The 18986-nt window shown below is 43.8% G+C and overlaps 1 protein-coding gene across 2 annotated transcripts; it reads left to right on the top strand.

The window, feature by feature from the left end:
• The first annotated feature begins 11332 nt into the window (after window positions 1-11332).
• Window positions 11333-18564, top strand: LOC103713934 (putative protein phosphatase 2C 64). Of its 2 annotated transcripts, none has more exons than XM_008800984.6 (5): window positions 11333-12312; window positions 12451-12813; window positions 12912-13032; window positions 13139-13362; window positions 17928-18564. In XM_008800984.6, exons 1-5 carry the CDS (start codon window positions 12052-12054, stop codon window positions 18381-18383), a joined length of 1425 nt encoding a protein of 474 aa, XP_008799206.3. In that variant the 5' UTR covers window positions 11333-12051; the 3' UTR covers window positions 18384-18564. The 2 variants fall into 2 exon arrangements, with proteins under 2 accessions (XP_008799206.3, XP_088558356.2); XM_088702230.2 differs by lacking the exon at window positions 17928-18564 and adding an exon at window positions 13467-13627.
• Window positions 18565-18986: the final 422 nt, after the last annotated feature.

The following is an 18986-nucleotide window of genomic DNA, read 5'->3' as shown; positions in this document are numbered from 1 at the left end:
CCCATTGCCCTCAGTGGGAACAAGCCATCACCTCACCTCACCTCCGTGAACGATCCGGACTCCAAGACGTTCCATACTTGGGTGGTTATCTTGTGGGTACCATCGCGATCATTTCTTCTTTTAAATCCGGAGAAAACGAAGGCTATATTTTGTTCTGGTGCTGATGCAAATATGGAATGGGGTCGGGGCAAGTTCCTGTGAGAGGACAAGGCAGTGCGGGGTCCTAGTTCTCAGGAAAGGACAGACTGCAGATGGGTGGTGGGGTCACACTTTATATTTTTATCCTTATTCCAAATACCCCCCAGCAAAAGCAAAAGAATGACACAAAACAACTGAAACTCTCGTTCTGCTCAAAAGCATTCCATACTATGTTCTCCATCTGAAACCACCCATCTTCGAGCTTCCTCAAGATTAATTTTGATGGATCTGTTTTGAATAAAGGCAGAAGGAAAGATGTTGGCTTTATTATCAGAGATCCGAACTCCAGAATGGTGGTAGCGGGTGACTATCAGCTTTTCGACATTTCAGTCTCTGTTGTTGAGCTGCGGGCTGCTTGGGCAGACTTTCGTCATGCACGACGAGTGTTACAGACCAGCTCAATCATATTGGAGGGTGACTCGGCCATAGTGATCAATTAGATCCACGGATATCCGAGGGGTGGCGGTGTGGATCACCCTCTACTTCGAGACATCTGGATGATGGTGAGAGATGGAGTGGCCTTCCAGACCAAGTATGTATTCAGAGAGGCTAACGGGGCTGTGGATTGGATGGCTGCTTATATAGCTAATCACTCTAGGGGTACCATGTGAGACGGAGAGGGAGAGTTGATCCGGACACTCCGTGACTTTTGTTTTTTAATTTTATTAGGTATATTCGTACATGTATGAAATATCTGTTTTAGTAAGTAGTAAAAGAAAAATAACTGCAAAAGGATGACCGACAACTGATTTTGTTTTCTCTTTTTTCTTTTGTTTTTTTTTTGAATGCCGAGTACCAGCAGTTTCACAAAACTTCATAATACAACCGAGACAATGCGTAAGAGATTAAGTGCGGTAGGTCCTATTGATGCCAAAATTTTGTCCCACGAAGGCGAAGGCTCGAAAAGAATCGATGAATCTGTACTCACGAAGAGAGAAGAACAATGGTGCTCGCTAGATTGGCTCTGACCCCAAATCAAAAAGAGCTTTGGAACAATATTAAAAAATAATAAAAAAGGAGAAAAGATTAGTGTAGTATAGAATAATATAATTTGTGTAATTGGTGTCCTGGATTTTTATTTTATAGAAGAATCTGCTGGATAGGTCGATTTTGATAGCTCGACTAATTAGATAAGTCGAACTAGATAGCTCGATCTAGATAGGTTAGTTTGGGTAGCTCGATCTAGATTGGTTAGTTTGGGTAGCTTGGCCAAAATAGCTCGGTCTAGATAGCTCCGCATAAATAGTTCGGCCTTGGTGGTAGCTCAGCCTAGATAGCTCGTCTTGGAGAGCTTGACCTACAAAGCTCTTCAAGCCGAGTTGCCCCCGCCCCCCCCACACACACACACACACTAAAGGTACCATAAAGGTAGTTAAAACTCGTCCAACGGATGGCTATTACTACTCGGCCTACGATGCACGTCCCACGTAGTTAAGCCCCACGATATGCACAATGTGCAGGCGGTTATTACTTGCTGAGCAGTTCAAATCCACGTCCGCCTTTCTTGGTAATCGGTGCCGACTCTCATTCTATATAAGCTACACTTGAGAAATCTTCAAGAACACTTATACTGTGCTACTCTTGTTTTCATAACTCTCAAATTTTCACTATTCTCCAAGATTTGATCCGGCTTAAGCATTGAAGGATCTCTCATCGGATAAGTGTTCTTTTCTTTTGCAGATCCATCTTACCGTTTCAAGCTTAGTTCAATCTTATGGATTAGACCCTCGTTGAGCAAGCAAGCACTAATCTTAAAGCGCAACTAAGTTGGATCAGATTTTGGTGGCAACACTGCCATATATCTATTTTTTATTTTTTTTTAACCAAACACCACTAACAACAAAGGGAATTGTCCGCAGCCCAGTCCGAACAACGAACAAGTTAATAAATCAACATACATACGTACGTGTGTTTGTAATATAATAATTAGATAATGTTTGCATTGCACCCAAGATTTTTTTTTTTTTAAGTTTTGGGGGGCGGGGGGAGGGGTTGTCGAAGAAATTAAACCCTGCGCCATGCACACTGCATTAGCAGTATATGATGCCAATCATGCATCTTAGTTCCTATGGGCTCCATTCATCATGCGCTTGTATCGAATTGCCATCCTGTATTCCTTGTCTGCTGATGTGGTGCACATGGTGCAGGATATAATTTTTTGGAAGAGAGATGGGAGGAGGGCTTAGGGGTAGCTGCTGTAGTTTCGACGATTTTGGATGTTCTCACATCCTTCTAATAAATGGATTAATTGGACAAAATTTGCAATGCTCCCAAGATTCACTTAGCTGCTAATAACTTTACAACGTCCACGACTTCACCTTTTGAGCAATTTTCACATCTGGCTAATCTTCTTTGACATTGTTCATTTTGCCAATCTCTAAATTAGGCTTTTGCGTCTTGTTTCATTCCATTAGTATGAGTATGTACGTGCATGTGCACGCATGAAAAAAAGAATGATGACCGTATTAATTTTTGTTTATGACATATTTTATAAATCCGAGTTTTTTCCTGCCCTTCATTTCTTCCATTCAAGCATGGTGATTTTAACTTGATAGACAACATATATCATTCTTCTGTGGATTTGTTGTTGAGGCTTGTCTTCTTTATTTAGTGAATTGAAGTACCAAATTGTGGCCATAAATCTTCGTACATGCCTTTTTATTTTTTTTGGTAGAAGTACATATCTTTCAGTTATACAGTAAATAATGCTCTGATTGCGGTTTCCTCTGTATGCAGGATGTACCTTCATTTCTTACTATATTATATGTAATACATGCTCTGATTATGTTGAGTTATGTATCATTTGATAACCCAGGAAGTAGCTCCTGTCCCTACTTCGTAGAAATGTGAAATATAGATCCCAGCAAGAACGCTAACTTTTAATCCATTCGAGCTTACAATAGCCTTATATACATAACATTCCACATATACATAACTTCAAACAAAGCATTTGCGAAAGTCAATAGATTTCAATAATTAAAGCACATTTTCCCTTAGGTTTGAGTAAATCAGTATTTTCTTGATCCAGAATTTGGAAGATCTCTTGAATATTCTTTGAATAAGGTGCAAGTTCATTAATCATTCTGGTGGCAGCTTTGTTGAGAGCCTCGGGGGTTGGCAGAACGTTAATATTAACAAGGACAGAGCATTTGATTTGTTACCTCACATGAAATTCCGATTTTCAATTACATGTTGAGTGGTGTATAATTGAAAAATTAATTTGAGCAATGGGATGATTTACTAGTATGGTTAATTTGTAACGGACACTGCAACTCATATGTATCTTACTTGAGATTGTGTTAAAACACACAATCGAGCAGAAAAATGTGAATATAAAGTAATTGAAAGAGAATGAACGATAAAAATGGACATAGGAATAATAATTTATTATATGTAATAAAAATTTATAAAGACACAAAACCTGGCCTCAACTATAAACACTCAAAATATTTAAGAGGTTCAAAAATGCTTTGAGATGCTTCTTTATTATCTCTGCCCTTTATATTTTTCTACTCGATGAATCTCAACGAAGATTGTTCTCTTTTTTGGAAAATAGATAACATGCTATTTGGAGATGCACCACTTGTTCTGACTGTATCATCCTTTGCTACTTGGGCAAGGGGACATGAGTTTGATTTTGGTTGGATACAGCCCCGAGTGGTATAGGGGAAAAAAAGATGGGGATTAGCTCCTCCGAATATCTCAATAAAAAAAAAGTGGGTGCACCTTGCTATTGAGTTTCTCAATTAATAGCAATTATGCAATTGGAGCATCTTTAGGGCATTTCTTTCTCATTCATCATATCGCATCATAAAGATCTAGGAATATTTTCACTAAAAATGGTTACCAGTCAGTCATCTAGCCGAATATATCTAAATCAATGCTCGAGAATTTGATTTTATATGTACATGAGAAGAAAAGCATAATTAAATCATTATTCTATGACAAGCAATTTGTCATTAACTTCAATAAGCATGTCCATGAGTTTTACCATGCTCTTCAAATTGAAGGAAATTAAGCCATAGATCTTACTTTAAGAATATTTTCATGTGGCATCTCATTTGTGTCAAATATACTTGGCCCTTTTCAAATGATTCGGGTATTTTTCCTTCAACAATCGAAACATATGCACTTCTGTGAATATCAAGAAGGTGCTTTTTTTTCAAAAAAAATGCATGCATGCACTCATGTCTTGCATTACAAGGTGGAAATAAGCAATCAATGTGTGCCTTTGTGATCTACAACCAATTGTCATGTTCCCATCTCTTTTGAGTGATGGGGTGTTAGGAGGTAATTTACAATGCCTATCATGGGTGGCAACTAATCCAATTTGTAACTTGGGAGCAAGTGCTGCCTCCACCTTGATTTATGATTTCGATTAATTTTGATGAGCTGTGCCTATTTTCCTTTGAAAAACATAGCTTTCTTTTGTGATACAATGCTTGCTCAACTTGCCAAGACGTGCTACTATGAATGAGCTGCATAATCAGAAGTATAATGAAAGTCATGTAAACCTGACTTGCTTGGCAAGATAATCACTAAAATAGAGTTGGCTTTTGCTTCAATTAGCAACATGAATATTGTATTTTTCTACATATCTGTCCATTAATAGTGTTGCTGGAAATTGGACCCGGGGGCGGCCGCGAACCGGGAAGGAGGAGGAGCTCCGGCGAACACTGGCGGGCGGCGATCCGTCGGCGAGCGGCGTCCTCCGTGGGGGGCCTGCAAAAAGCCGGTGGCCGGGGTTTCCGGCGCCGGCCCTCCGATGCTTAAGTCAGAGGGGGGCTTAATTTTGGAGAAGGAGAGGGACTGTATTTCCAAGTCCGAAGCCTCCCTTGGGAGGAAGAAGCCTCCAGCCCCCTTTTTAGAGGGAGAAGCTCCCCTTTTATAGGGAGAGTGGCAGGGTTACCTGTGATGTGACTAGACGAATTAATGGGTTACCGTCACGATTGGACGTGGGCGTGTGAAGTAATGAGTTGCCGTGGATGGCCCGTTTCCATCATGGGAGGAGATGGCGTGTAGCCAGAGCTTGCTTGTGGTGCGTAGTGCAGTACATTCTTGGGAATGGTGAGGTGTTGACAGTCGTAGCAGGGTATGGTCCCTGATTAATATGTCGTGGCGTGGCCGGCAAGTAAAGCATGGTGCGGTGAGGCTGCTGCAGGGGATGGCCGCAGCATATAGACGACGAGGTCGGCCTTCTGAGGTCAGCTCAGCCTTTTGGTCTCGGCCTGCTGTGCTCGGCCTTCTATGATTAGCCTCCTGTGCTTGGCAGCTTTCTGGACCGCAGCATATAGACGACGAGGTCGGCCTTCTGAGATCAGCTCAGCCTTTTGGTCTCGGCCTGCTGTGCTCGGCCTTCTATGATTAGCCTTCTGTGCTTGGCAGCCTTCTGGATGAGCTCGGCAGCCTTCTGCGCTCGGCGGCCTGGATGAGCTCGGCAGCCTTCTGTGCTCGGCGGCCTGGATGAGCTCGGCCTGGATGAGCTCGGCAGCTTCTGTGCTCGGCCTTCTGGGCCTTAGCCTTCTGAGCTCGGCAGCCTGGATGAGCTCGGCAGCCTTCTGTGCTCGGCGGCCTAGATGAGCTCGGCCTGCATGATGAGCTCGGCTCGGCTCTCTGAGCTCGGCCTGCATGATGAGCTCGGCCTGTATGGTGAGCTCAGGCTTGTTGTCAGATTTGGGTGCTTTAATTGTACGTGTGGGGTGGTCTATTTTTCCCCCCAACACTACCCCCCGACTTCCGAGTTCGAGCTGCTTTTTGGCTCGGACGAAGGAAGTAGTCCAGTCGTTGATCATCCTGTGACATAGCCAAATATATATGGAGATGTGCGTGCCAAGTAGGGTGTACCTCTCATGCAGTTGGAGTCAAGTGCTTCAGGTCGACTCAGCAGCCTTCTTTGGCTTGTGGTCGACTCAGCTCTCGAGAACGTCGAGACGACGCGGCAGATCTTCCGCGTCGCACTTCTCCCAGCATTGGAGATCTGTGTGGGCGTTGCTTTGTTGTTATCCACGAACATTTTGAGGGTGCTTTGTTGTCAATCACGAACATTTCGGGGGGCCGCGAAGGTACTACCCCGTCATCCTGAGGTCGAGGGAGCTCGGGCTCACTGTCGACTCGTCGGGGCATCTCGACCTTAGTCGAGGAGGCGCTACGGGAGGCCGCGAAGGTACTATCCCATTGTTGGTGTTGAGCGCCACGGAGGGCCGCGAAGGTACTACCCCGTCTTCCCGAAGTGTCGAGGGGTCTGGGCACGCACTGTCGACACTCGGGGCATCTCGACCTTAGTCGAGGAGGCGCTACGGGGGGCCGCGAAGGTACTACCCCGTTGTTGGTGTTGAGCGCCACGGAGGGCCGCGAAGGTACTACCCCGTCTTCCCGAAGTGTCGAGGAGTCTGGGCACGCACTGTCGACACTCGGGGCATCTCGACCTTAGTCGAGGAGGCGCTACGAGGGGCCGCGAAGGTACTACCCCGTTGTTGGTGTTGAGCGCCACGGAGGGCCGCGAAGGTACTACCCCGTCTTTCCGAAGTGTCGAGGGGTCTGGGCACGCATTGTCGACACTCGGGGCATCCCGAACTTAGTCGGGGCATCCCGAACTTAGTCGGGGCATCATTGGAGATACATACAGGAGATGGATTTCGTTGGCGATCGTGCGCCCTTATTCGGAGCGGGGCGACGTTGGAGATAGGGATACCCGTAGGTCGTTTTTTGGATTCTCCGACCTGAAAATAGATGAAATATTGAAATTATTTGAAGCCAAAGTGGCATCCTGTACCTTTTGGAGATATTTTGATGGCTCTCGAGCTTCGAAGTCCCTCAGGACTTGGCTCAGCACCGGCCTTCTTTGGCTCGATTTTCTGGGAGGGGTGTTCTGCACTCGGGCTTCTGAGCTCGGGCTTATGAGCTCAGCAGCCTTCTGGTCTCGGCCTTCTGAGCTCGGCCTGCATGAGCTCGGCCTGGATGAGACTGCTGCAGGTCGTGGCTGCAGCATGTGGATGACGAGCTCGGCCTTCTGAGCTCGGCTCGGCCTGCACGAGCTCGGCCTGGATGAGCTCGGCAGCCGTCTGTGCACGGCCGGGGCTTCGGTAATGGCGACGCTCTGAAGGAGAGCAACGTCACGAGCGCCGTCGTAAGGACTTACACCCATGAGGAGGGAGTACATAACTCTCCTTCTTCAGACCTTAGCTTTTATTTCTCTTTCCCTCCAACTCGTTGATGTGAGACTTGGGCTACTACTTCTCACTAGTTGCCCCCACGTACGTCGTTGTAGCGGGAGCCATGCCTGATTCGAGATGGCTCGGGAGAAAGTTTCTTCCTCTGCTTAACATGAACCCGTGGAGGCGGCACAGGAGGAGCCTCCACTTGTTGCAGGCTTTGGGCTGCAATGGCTAGCGCTTGGACTTGCTGCACTAGCGCGTCGAAGTGCTCGGGTTGGACTTGTGGAGCTTGATCTGCCGGAGGTCTTGGTGATGGATTCTGGACTGAGCGCCCGGGGCTTGGAGCATGATGCCGGGAGGTATCAGAGACTCCTCTGCTCCTTAGTTTCATGGCCACAACTCGGGCCCTTCCTCTAGCGCCAACTGTTGCTGGAAATTGGACCCGGGGGCGGCCGCGAACCGGGGAGGAGGAGGAGCTCCGGCGAACACTGGCGGGCGGCGATCCGTCGGCGAGCGGCGTCCTCCGTGGGGGGCCTGCAAAAAGCCGGTGGCCGGGGTTTCCGGCGCCGGCCCTCCGATGCTTAAGTCAGAGGGGGGCTTAATTTTGGAGAAGGAGAGGAACTGTATTTGGGAGGAAGAAGCCTCCCTTGGGAGGAAGAAACCTCCAGCCCCCTTTTTAGAGGGAGAAGCTCCCCTTTTATAGGGAGAGTGGCAGGGTTACCTGTGATGTGACTAGACGAATTAATGGGTTACCGTCACGATTGGACGTGGGCGTGTGAAGTAATGAGTTGCCGTGGATGGCCCGTTTCCATCATGGGAGGAGATGGCGTGTAGCCAGAGCTTGCTTGTGGCGCGCAGTGCAGTACATTCTTGGGAATGGTGAGGTGTTGACAGTCGTAGCAGGGTATGGTCCCTGATTAATATGTCGTGGCGTGGCCGGCAAGTAAAGCATGGTGCGGTGAGGCTGCTGCAGGGGATGGCCGCAGCATATAGACGACGAAGTCGGCCTTCTGAGGTCAGCTCAGCCTTTTGGTCTCGGCCTGCTGTGCTCGGCCTTCTATGATTAGCCTCCTGTGCTTGGCAGCCTTCTGGACCGCAGCATATAGACGACGAGGTCGGCCTTCTGAGGTCAGCTCAGCCTTTTGGTCTCGGCCTGCTGTGCTCGGCCTTCTATGATTAGCCTTCTGTGCTTGGCAGCCTTCTGGATGAGCTCGGCAGCCTTCTGCGCTCGGCGGCCTGGATGAGCTCGGCAGCCTTCTGTGCTCGGCGGCCTGGATGAGCTCGGCCTTCTGGGCCTTAGCCTTCTGAGCTCGGCAGCCTGGATGAGCTCGGCAGCCTTCTGTGCTCGGCGGCCTAGATGAGCTCGGCCTGCATGATGAGCTCGGCTCGGCTCTCTGAGCTCGGCCTGCATGATGAGCTCGGCCTGTATGGTGAGCTCAGGCTTGTTGTCAGATTTGGGTGCTTTAATTGTACGTGTGGGGTGGTCTATTTTTCCCCCCAACAAATAGAAATGTATACATAAATATGTTTTTATCTATTAAAAACATGCTTGTTATTTTTATTTAGGGGTGAGGGATCCTAGATCTTGTACGATGCATGCTTTGTAGTTTGCACCATAAAGCGCTGCCACATTGCTCATCTCGAAAATGAAGGGCTCTTGCACAATCTCTCAGCGCCATATAGTTGGCAACCCCATTGCGATGCCCTTCGTTTCTAAGATGAATAATATGGAGGTTGTCCGACCATGCACAACTCTCTACTGTACAAAAACGTCCATCATAGAGGATCTGTAACTTGGGTTGCAGAGTGCTAGGTTCCCATAGTTACTATCATAAAGAAGTAATTGTTTGAGCTACTTAAAGTAGATTTTCTTTAATTCCGAAGTAAGATAGCCAATCTTGCAAGAATAAAGATGCCTATATTATTGTTAATAGGGCAAGCCATTTGCGAGCAACTTGTATTTTGTTAAATGATTGGCTTGATATCTTTTTTTCTTGTTTGCTAACAGGCTCCATCGGTAAATGAGTTGAGCTTAAGAAATAGTAGATGCTTTGTGGCCAGTTTGATTAAACTAATATTCAATTCTTTGAATTAGTCATTATCTACTTACAAAATATTATAATTTAAATTTATGATCATGATTAATAATAATCTAATTGCTAAAGAGTTTGCATCCGATAAATACTTAAGCCATGTGATTGAGATTTAATGATTCAGACATCTCACTCTCATGAACAGTTAAAAATAATTGAAGGTATATACGTAATACTCCAAAGTCCTATGCTAATTATTTGAACGAACCATTCATGAATAACTAAAGTATGAGTCAAAATTGAGATTACTTAATGGCAGGACTTAGGGCAAAGTGTAATCAAGCTAAGAAAGCTTGAAAGTCCAGCCTTTATTTAAGTTTTGGCCAGATTTCCTCCCATCTTAATTCACAAAAAAAAGATAAAAAGAAGATTAAACTTGGAAGTTAGTTCAAATTATAATTGAGTTGCTCAAGCTATGCTAAGTTACAGCTTAAATATCTTTATTATTTAGAGTATTTTTAAGATAAGGGAACTTAACTTGGTCCTTTGTTTGATTGTCATTTGATTATCAGTTATTAACATAATTTTTTTTTTAATAATTAACCCATGTTCTACATATAGTTACAGTTACTACTACACACAATTGTTTTGTTTACTAAACCACACACTTATGTATAGACCAAAGTTTGAACATAAAATAGCATTCCTGATAAAAAGACATAAAATTTTGAGTCAATTGGGACTAAATATAAATGGTAGTCAATCACCGATAGCTGCTCCACTGGTTGACACCCCTGTCTTAGGACGAGGTCCAGGGTAAATCCTCGTGATTAAACATGGCCACTATATTGCTCAAATAATAAATAAATGGACTTCGATCCTAAGAACATATCTCAAATTTTTATATAAAATATTCTGGAACGTGGCTGCTCGAGGACCTCTTGCATGGTTAAAGCAAACTTCTCTACAAAGGATATTGGCTTATAGGAGTGAAGGAAGCCAATTGAAACATTACCAGAGGAAACTCTTCAAATCAAGATTCAATAGCTCCTTGCTTTTCATGGAAGAGAAAGTAGGACACCCCAAAGGAGTGCAGCAAAAGAAGGCAAGCCAGTATCTTCTCCTTTTGTATCTGAAGCCACATCAATCTGACGGAAATACTGATGCCATCGAGCAAGGTGAATTGGCTGTCTTGCCTTGTTCAAGCAATTCCAGGAGGTACACTCTCTGCATGACTCCATGCGCACCAAAATAGGGACATGACATCATGTTCCGTGCAATCCTCTCTCCTCCTCAGCACTTCAACATTCTCCATTCTCCATTCTCCAAGTAATTCAAATTGATCTGACAGAACTGGACCAACCCTGGGTTCTCAATGCGTTAAGGCTGAAACTTGGCTTCAGAACAGTTATTACTTTTATGAGAACATCTCATGCTTCTCTATTTTTTTTTTCTTTTTTTTGTTGAAAAGGATGGGAAGATGATCTTTCTAGGGCTTCTTTGATGGAGCTAGGAATGTTTAGCAAAACCTCAGAGATGGTTTCTCTCAAAGTCCAGTTGGAGGAGAGTGAAATGGACTCGAGTCTCCTCGACAACTTGATCGATATTTTTTTTTTTAGTGTTAAAAAAATTTCGTTCTGATAAGGTGGTATCAGTTTGTCAACTGCAAAGTCTCCAAGTCTCCTCCTCATTCGTTGCCTCTTCTTTCTGAGTTGGAAGTATGGTCAACGTTCAGACCATGTTCTTTCCTTTCTGCCACTTCGTCCAGTCCGTGGCGTTCCGTTCGTTCGTTCTTTCTGATCCGGTCCTTTCTCTGTTGGAAAGATGGTCCAACCCTGCTTTTAGAAAGTTATGTATTAATGCTTTTCTGGACTACTTTTAAGGCTGCGGCAGTTGCAGCAGAGATTTATTAAATGCTAAAAAGGATCGTCGGTCAATTTGATCCCTGGATGGATGGCCAGTCCGGCTGGTCACGAGAGGGAAGGAGGAAAAAAAACAGGGAGAGAAAGATTTTAAAATAAAGGAAAGAAAGAAACAGGACACCGCTGTGGTCTACGCCTTCACGCCAATCCTACTTTTCGTGAGTGGCGGTTTGCCGTCTTCCCACGGGCCAACGACATCTCGCTCTCGTTTCCTTTTTTTTTTTAATTTATTTATTTTTAATGTTTCTTCTTCGCCCTCGAGTGGGATCCGGCTAGCTTCTGTTCTTTTTTTTTTTTTTCTTTATGGTAAAGAGTAACAGCATCCGCCCTTCCTGCTCCGTTTGTGTGAAAAGTCGTCTCGTCAGATGATTCTCTCGCTCGCCCTCACTTTTCCGTTGGTTTTGACGTGTAGTTGTTGTTGGTGTTGTCGCTGCCAGACTTGTTCATGTTTTCTTCTCCATGCGCCTCCGTTTTGTTCCCATCGCTCTATCCCCAGAGTCGTCTCTTCTCCTGTGCGGCCCTTCTGCTGCTTCCCCTCTCTTTCCCTCATTCCTTTTTTTTTTTGGGCATACAAACCCCCATTCCTTTTCTCGCCTCTTTTTTTTTTTCTGTTTTTTTTTCTTTTTTCCTTTCCTTATTATTTAGCGGGGAGGAGAGGGGAAGAAGGGTCTTTCTCTTTTCCTATTCTTTCGTCGGCTGGTTTGCGGGGCTGCTGTTAGATGTGGTAGCGTTGTGGGGCTCCTGATGGGAAACTGCCAAACCACCGTCGCGACCGCCACGAGCGGCACCAGTAACGCCGCCGCCGCCGCCTCCAGGAAGAGGAGGGGGAGGGGGAACGGCACCCGAAGAGAAGGGAAGAGCAATGGGTCGAAGTTGCCGGGGGAGGAGGATCTGCATCTGGTTCCGGGGCGGATCTTCTCGAACGAGGGCAGGAGCAGCACCTCCTCCATCTACACTCAGCAGGGCCGCAAGGGCATCAACCAGGACGCTATGATCCTCTGGGAAGTAAGAAACAAGGAGCAAAGCCTCACCTCTGTTAATCCTTCCCTTCTTTTCCCCTTTCTATCTTTGTTCTTTTTTTTTTTTTGGTTTTTTGTTTTTTTTTTTTGTAAGTACCATTGATTGATTGAATCATCGATCAAGGATTTCGGCGTGGAAGGCGGCGTCCTCTGCGGGGTGTTCGACGGCCACGGCCCGTATGGCCACCTCGTGGCGCGCAAAGTCAGGGATGCTCTCCCCCTTAAGCTCCTCTCGTCTCTTCCCCTTCCTGGCGGCGGCGCCCGTCGCACTGGCCTTGGATGCCTCGGCAGGTCGCGCGCCCCTCTAGCTTCCCCCGGCGAGGCGGAGGCGGAGAAGGAAAACGTGGAAGAAGAGGAGGCGGCGTCGCTCTCGGCCTGGAGGGAGGCGTTCGTGAAGTCGTACAAGGCCATGGACAAGGAGCTCCGTTCCCACCCCACCCTTGATTGCTTCTGCAGCGGTAGCACTGCTGTAATCCTGTTCAAGCTGGTGCGCTCTGCTTTAACCTCCCCCATCATAACCTTCTACAACCCCACCTCCCCTCCCTCCTTTCTGATCCATCGAGGTTCTTGGATTTGTATGTTTAGGGCTCGAAGCTTTATATGGGCAACATAGGCGATTCCCGTGCAGTCTTGGGGTCCAAGGATGACAGCAGCGGTTCCATGGTCGCGGTGCAATTGACCGTCGACCTCAAGCCCGATCTTCCAAGTACGAAATCCATTTCTTCCATCCAGTTCCTCTTCTTGATTGAATTGAATCATGTTGGACTATATTGTGTGCCAACATTTGCTTGCTGCTGTTCTCTCTGCCGCAGGAGAAGCGGAGCGGATCAAACGGTGCAGGGGCAGGGTGTTTGCGCTGCAGGATGAGCCCGAGGTGCCGAGAGTGTGGCTGCCGTTTGATGATGCTCCTGGGTTGGCGATGGCTAGAGCTTTTGGGGACTTCTGTCTGAAGGATTATGGAGTGATCTCGGTGCCAGAGTTCTTCCACTGGATGCTTACAGAAGGGGCCCAGTTCGTTGTTCTCGCATCTGACGGCGTGAGTTGCCTCTGTCGCCTTTGCAGATCAGCATTCACATTCTGTCATTCTTGTTTAATCTTTATTGAATGCCAACATCATGGACAAACTATTAATTCTTGCAGAAAAATATGAACTTTTTATTATGGCACTGATCTCTTCGGTTCGGAAGCATTCAATTGTCGACATATGCTCAAGCATACATGCTCTAACTATATATATAAAAAGCCTCAGAGTTGCATTGCTAGTTAATGGCAACACAGCATTATTCTCTTTGATCCGCATATCTCTCTGAACTTTCTTTTTAGTAAATTTAGCATTCCTGTAAACTTCAAGGTTACAAATGCCAATATCTTGTAAGCACTTGAAGTTCAAGTTGGAGAAACATATAGCCTTAAACCAACGTTTGACTATTCCCTTCTGTTTCAACTTGATTGCTTAACTGTCATTCACCTGTTTGTATGTCTAAACAATAATAGCATTAGATGTGGTGCTCACTGCTTGGATTGCTGGCATGCATGCACACCATTTATTAATTAACTTGAGCATGAAATATCATAATGGAATGCATTCAGCCACTGATAGTATCAATCCATCATTAGTAGCACATTGAAATCATTGGGATATAAAGATTATTTGTTGTGGTCTAGTCTTGACGGTTGATTGGATGTAGAAGAGTTATGTTGAAACCGATGGCCAAATAGGATATGACGAGAGCCATGTTGAGACAATGCGGCTGTATGTTCCTCATCTTCTTGCCATTCTTATTTTTCCTTTCAAAGAATTGTTTTTTGAAACCTGGTGGGACAGGAAGAATAGATGAGCTTGGAAGGGCAATAGCCAATTCTAAGGGATACGTGTTAGATATAAACATATTCTAGTTGTTTGGTTCAAATAAATTAACAGGATCAAAAGACGTCTCTATAAATTCCATAGAGCCCTGTTTTTCATGAAACTTCTTCAGAGATCAGCTTAAATTTCCATATCATAAGAAATGGAAACTATTTTGACAGTGAAGTGTGGGCCTCATTATTATGCTTTGATACCACATACTCTTTGAACGGATGCCCAACAAGGATTGTGCTCCTTTGGATGCATCTGGTGACAGTAAGAAGCCATTGCCAAAGTATCCTCATTTGTTAGGACATTGAATTGAGAGAAAAATACCCATATGTAGAAGTTGAAAGAGCATGGGTTACTTGATTCAAGGAATGCTTTACCACCACATTTTACCCTAACCCTTCTCCTAGCCATAGTGCTCAGCTTATCAACCTGTCCCTTTGTAGCACACTGAACTACATCCAACTCCAAGCAAAGAAAGACCATCTCTTTCTCTCTCTAGTTAGGGATCTACTTCATGTAGGTTCAAATATCGAGAACATCATGTGGATAAAGTGGCCAAGGGAGTGAACAACAGCAGCAAGCGTGCCATCAACTTTCTTCTCTTCACCCTCTCTTTCCCTTTCCTTTTTCTTTAGCTTTCATTAGAATATAAGCTTAGAGTCTGGAGAAGAGGCCCTTATGCAGGGAGAATGTGGGGTGGTCGCATGAACTTCCGCTATCTTAACCATGGCTTTGAGTGAATTGTTGATTGACAGAATAGTTTATAGGGTAGTTTCTTAGGTTTGATCACTTAAACAAACAACTCCTCCCGAGGGGGACGAGGCCGGAGGCCGAAAGGGGGTATAATACCATAACATTGAATCTATAGATTGAGGATATTTTGAAAAAAGGGGGGCTCTATTGGATCCTTTTAGCCTAGTGGTATGGCTGCACCATGCAAAAATTCATATTTACTAAAAGCTAGAGGCAATATTCTGCTATTGCTGCATTCAGTGTCGTCATTGTTTGTTTTTTCCCTGTTTTGTAGTTGCTTTACTTCTATGATTTTATCTGGATTGTTTAGATTTTTCGCCGAAGCCTTATATTTAATGAAGCTTTGAACCCTCTTATTATCTAATTATTGATGACATAAAAGGTCTCATAATCTTGCCCACACCAGTGGACTATTTTTCTCTTGTTATGATTGTGTGTCAAAGTCATGTGACTGATCAAATCCGTGCTTTGTTCAATGATGTACACTGATGTACACAGGTCTCTTTGCATACTTGTTGATATTATCCACCAAATTGCATTAATTAGAAGCTCTGCTAAATTGTCTCTATGTTGTTTAGCAGTGAAAGGATTCTTGTTCTGAAATGATCATTGATTTTTAAATTTTCGGTAGGAATGTGAAGGTTTAACTAACCAAGTAGCTTCACTGTGACTAGGATCTAAGAAATGTATTTAGTCATCTATGTTAGCTACTGTTTGCATCATGTGATGCATTGTAAGAATTAGCATTGCTATTTGGCAGATGCACTAGAACAGGGTTTGCTAGGCTGCAGGATACACATTCTGTGCGACTCCTAGTATCAGAAATAGGCATGATAGCTTTAAAACATGGCGGGCCAATATAGCGAGCTTCATCTCTAATACTAAAATATTGGCTATGTTATCCATCATGAGAATGTACTCTAATCTGTCAAGGAACCTTTTTCTACAGTAACCCTTTTTAACTAAATTTGCTGCTTATTACAGTCAAAGGTTATAGTCTAACAATTTGGGATTAGTGCAAATATCTATTTATCTACAGCAAAAGTTATTAGGAGATTGTTAGGTGTGCTTATTTTACTCAAACCAGGCCTAAAATTCACATTCTTGAGAATACGTATTTGGAGAAAATGCACTAATAGTGAGTCAGAGTCCCATGATATGCAAGAGTAAAGACGCTTGAGATCCTATTGGTCTTAAACAGAGATGTGCATTTTGAAGAACAAAGTAGAGATAAAAGAGGGAGGGTGGGAGGAGGGCATCTGTTGACTCATATAGAAGTTTTGTTCTCAGCTAGTAAAATGAGAAGATACTGAGTTAGTGATACATTTGCTCAAGAACAATGCAAGTTCTAAACAGGAAGAACCCTACTAACTATATGCCAAAATATTAATTGCATCTCATTTTTTAAAACAAGATCTGTTAAGAGGAGAGAAAAATATAATGTAGAAATTTTAGACTCCAATTTTATTTCTCTGAAAGGTTGATAACACACATCTTTCCCAGGTTTTCCATGCGTCTTTCTCTAGGGAACCAGTGACTCTCTCCTTGTTACTGTCTATCATGCTTTTTTCATAACACTATTACTATGGTGTTTCATGGACATAGATACGAGAATTGGATTTGGATACATATTCAAGTATTTGGCTCGGCAAGAGGAAAACGAGAATGCATAGGATAACATATAAATTTAACTGAATTATATATTTATTTTCTTAAGCACTATCTGTTTAAACACTAAGAAAGAAAATATTAAAAGATAATATTCGTAAAGATCTTTCAGTATACATGTTTCTTATCCAAACTTTCCAATTAATTTAAGGATATTAGCAAAACTATATTTTGCAAAATTGTTTTAATATCTGCATCCTTAACAAATCTCGAAAAAGAACAACTACTCGTAATATCAAAATAGAAGATTAAACTCATTGTTGAAAAAGTTTAACTTTCTTCCTATCTTTAGAAGTGGCTACTACCAAAGAACATCATAAATAACTAAGTATCAAATACCTATATGATTGGGATGCACATCCAACATAGATTTTTGGAGCTGGACGTGACTGTCCGGTTAACACTGATTGCCACTCCTTGGTGCATTATTTTCTAATAATTATGCTTTGTTGCCTTTTTATTTGTCTTGCTATGTAATCTTCCATTATAGTTTTGATACATAAAGAATGGATATTTGTTTTTGTCAATAAAGCAGAGTGGCTGACTTGACATCTTAGAACTGTGACAGTGGAGAAGACTTGCGGAAGAGTGATTTACCTGCCTAGTGTAGTGTTGATCATGCCAAACTTTACATACTCAGATCTGCAAATTTCTAGTGTCATAATTGCTTTTAGCACTACTAATACTTGCATTTGTTTTCCTTTTGTTTTTTTTTTTGAAGATAAATTCTTGGTTATGCATTTGGCTCATGCCATAGTTTCTTCAAGCAAAGAATGCGCACTAATCTTATATTAGTACATGACGAATAATTGAAGAAAAATGCAGATCGCTTCTCTGATAGCTATATATGAATTTGTGACAAATGAAGTAGTGATTAGAATCATGATGAGTGGAAAAGTATTACATAATGCTATTCTATCTAACAAGTGTTCTATTGGACATGGTTGAGTTTATCTCAGTTAAAAAGAAGCAATGTCTATATAGGCTTGGATATGAAAATATTAGGAAGCCAGATGAATTGATGTCTCTACAGCTCTTGCGTTGACTGCTCTTTGCCCCACTTTTTAGGATATGTTCAGAGGTTATAATTGACCCTGATCATGAAGGAGATGAGCCTCTTGCGTCTTGTAATTTCTGTAAGTTTGTCATGGAGGTGATAAAAATTGTTCTTCACTGTTGTTCAAGCACTTTGATCTCTAAATACTTTTTTTTAAAGCTCTTTTTTTTCTTTTTACCAGATGAAAGGTATGATACAATAATATGCATTGTTAAATCCCAGATACGGTTATCCACTAGACCAGTTCTAAGTGTGGACGTTGCAGGTTTGGGATGTGCTCAGCAACCAAGAAGTTGTGGATATTGTATCCTCATCTCCAACTCGATCATCAGCTGCAAAGTTCCTGGTTGAAGCTGCTGCTCGGGAATGGAAGCTTAAATACCCTACTTCGAAAATGGATGACTGTGCAGTGGTTTGCCTATATTTGGATGGAAAAATGGATCCTGAGCCCGAATCTGAGGAGAATAGCACATGTAGCGTGGCCTACTGCAGCCATGAGGAGTCCACAGACGAATCAAACGCAGCACGCAACCAAGAACCCACCTTGGATCGAAATTTCACGGTAAGATCAGCAGGAAACGCAAGAATGTCTGTCGCGGTCGATGAAAACAGGGCAGATAGCACGGCGGACGACCAGAGTTGGTCAGGCCTGGAAGGAGTGACACGAGTCAACTCGCTCGTTCAGCTTCCAAGATTTTCCGATGAGAAGGTGACTGTGTGATGCTTGTTGAGAATCTCATAGTTCTGTTTGATCCATTGCCATGCAATGGTAGTTTCCTCATGTGGAGTGAGTTGTACATTTGCACAATCACCTGGCAGTGCAGAGGTTTTGCTTGAACCTCGTCGTCCAACTTAGTTCATGGAAAACGTTAAACCTGTGTAAGGCTGGCGAAACTTTTGTTGCTGTTCGTGTGATTCTTACCACTAGACGAACCAAGTCAAGGAAACTGTTCCCAGGGTACGACTAGTCTCCAAAACCACTACTTTATTGAGTGGCCTTCGATGTACCTGGATCGGACGGTATGCGTCGCATTCGTTGGGCTGGTCACCAGTTTTAGTGGCCGACCATCCCTTCCAGCTCAACCTCATCCTCATGCCGTGCGATGCAGCTGCCGTCGAACTTTTAGCTGCCTGCCGGTCTACGAATGACATCAAATTTGCGTAAATTCTGGAGTAGTTACCGCTTTTCAGACTGTAAATATTTTTCACCTATATAAGGTAACAAGCAATGGATGCAGGTGCTATGATGAGCTTCAACAAAACATTCCTAATGTTTTCATAACAAAAAGAGTCTTGTAAAAAACGGGACTTAAAAAAGGGAAAC

Source organism: Phoenix dactylifera, chromosome 1 (assembly GCF_051530095.1).
Source record: "Phoenix dactylifera cultivar Ajwa chromosome 1, Ajwa_hap1_PhDact_Kaust_v1.1, whole genome shotgun sequence".
NCBI lineage: Eukaryota > Viridiplantae > Streptophyta > Magnoliopsida > Arecales > Arecaceae > Phoenix > Phoenix dactylifera.
This window is presented reverse-complemented; position numbering and strand designations above follow the sequence as displayed.

Bases quoted from the DNA above. Each gene is read 5' to 3' on its own strand.
- LOC103713934 (XM_008800984.6), top strand. From the start codon at position 12,052: ATGGGAAACTGCCAAACCACCGTCGCGACCGCCACGAGCGGCACCAGT. The intron at 12,313-12,450 runs GTAAGAAACAAG...TCATCGATCAAG, and splicing joins ACGCTATGATCCTCTGGGAA to GATTTCGGCGTGGAAGGCGG. The intron at 13,033-13,138 runs GTACGAAATCCA...TCTCTGCCGCAG, and splicing joins CCTCAAGCCCGATCTTCCAA to GAGAAGCGGAGCGGATCAAA.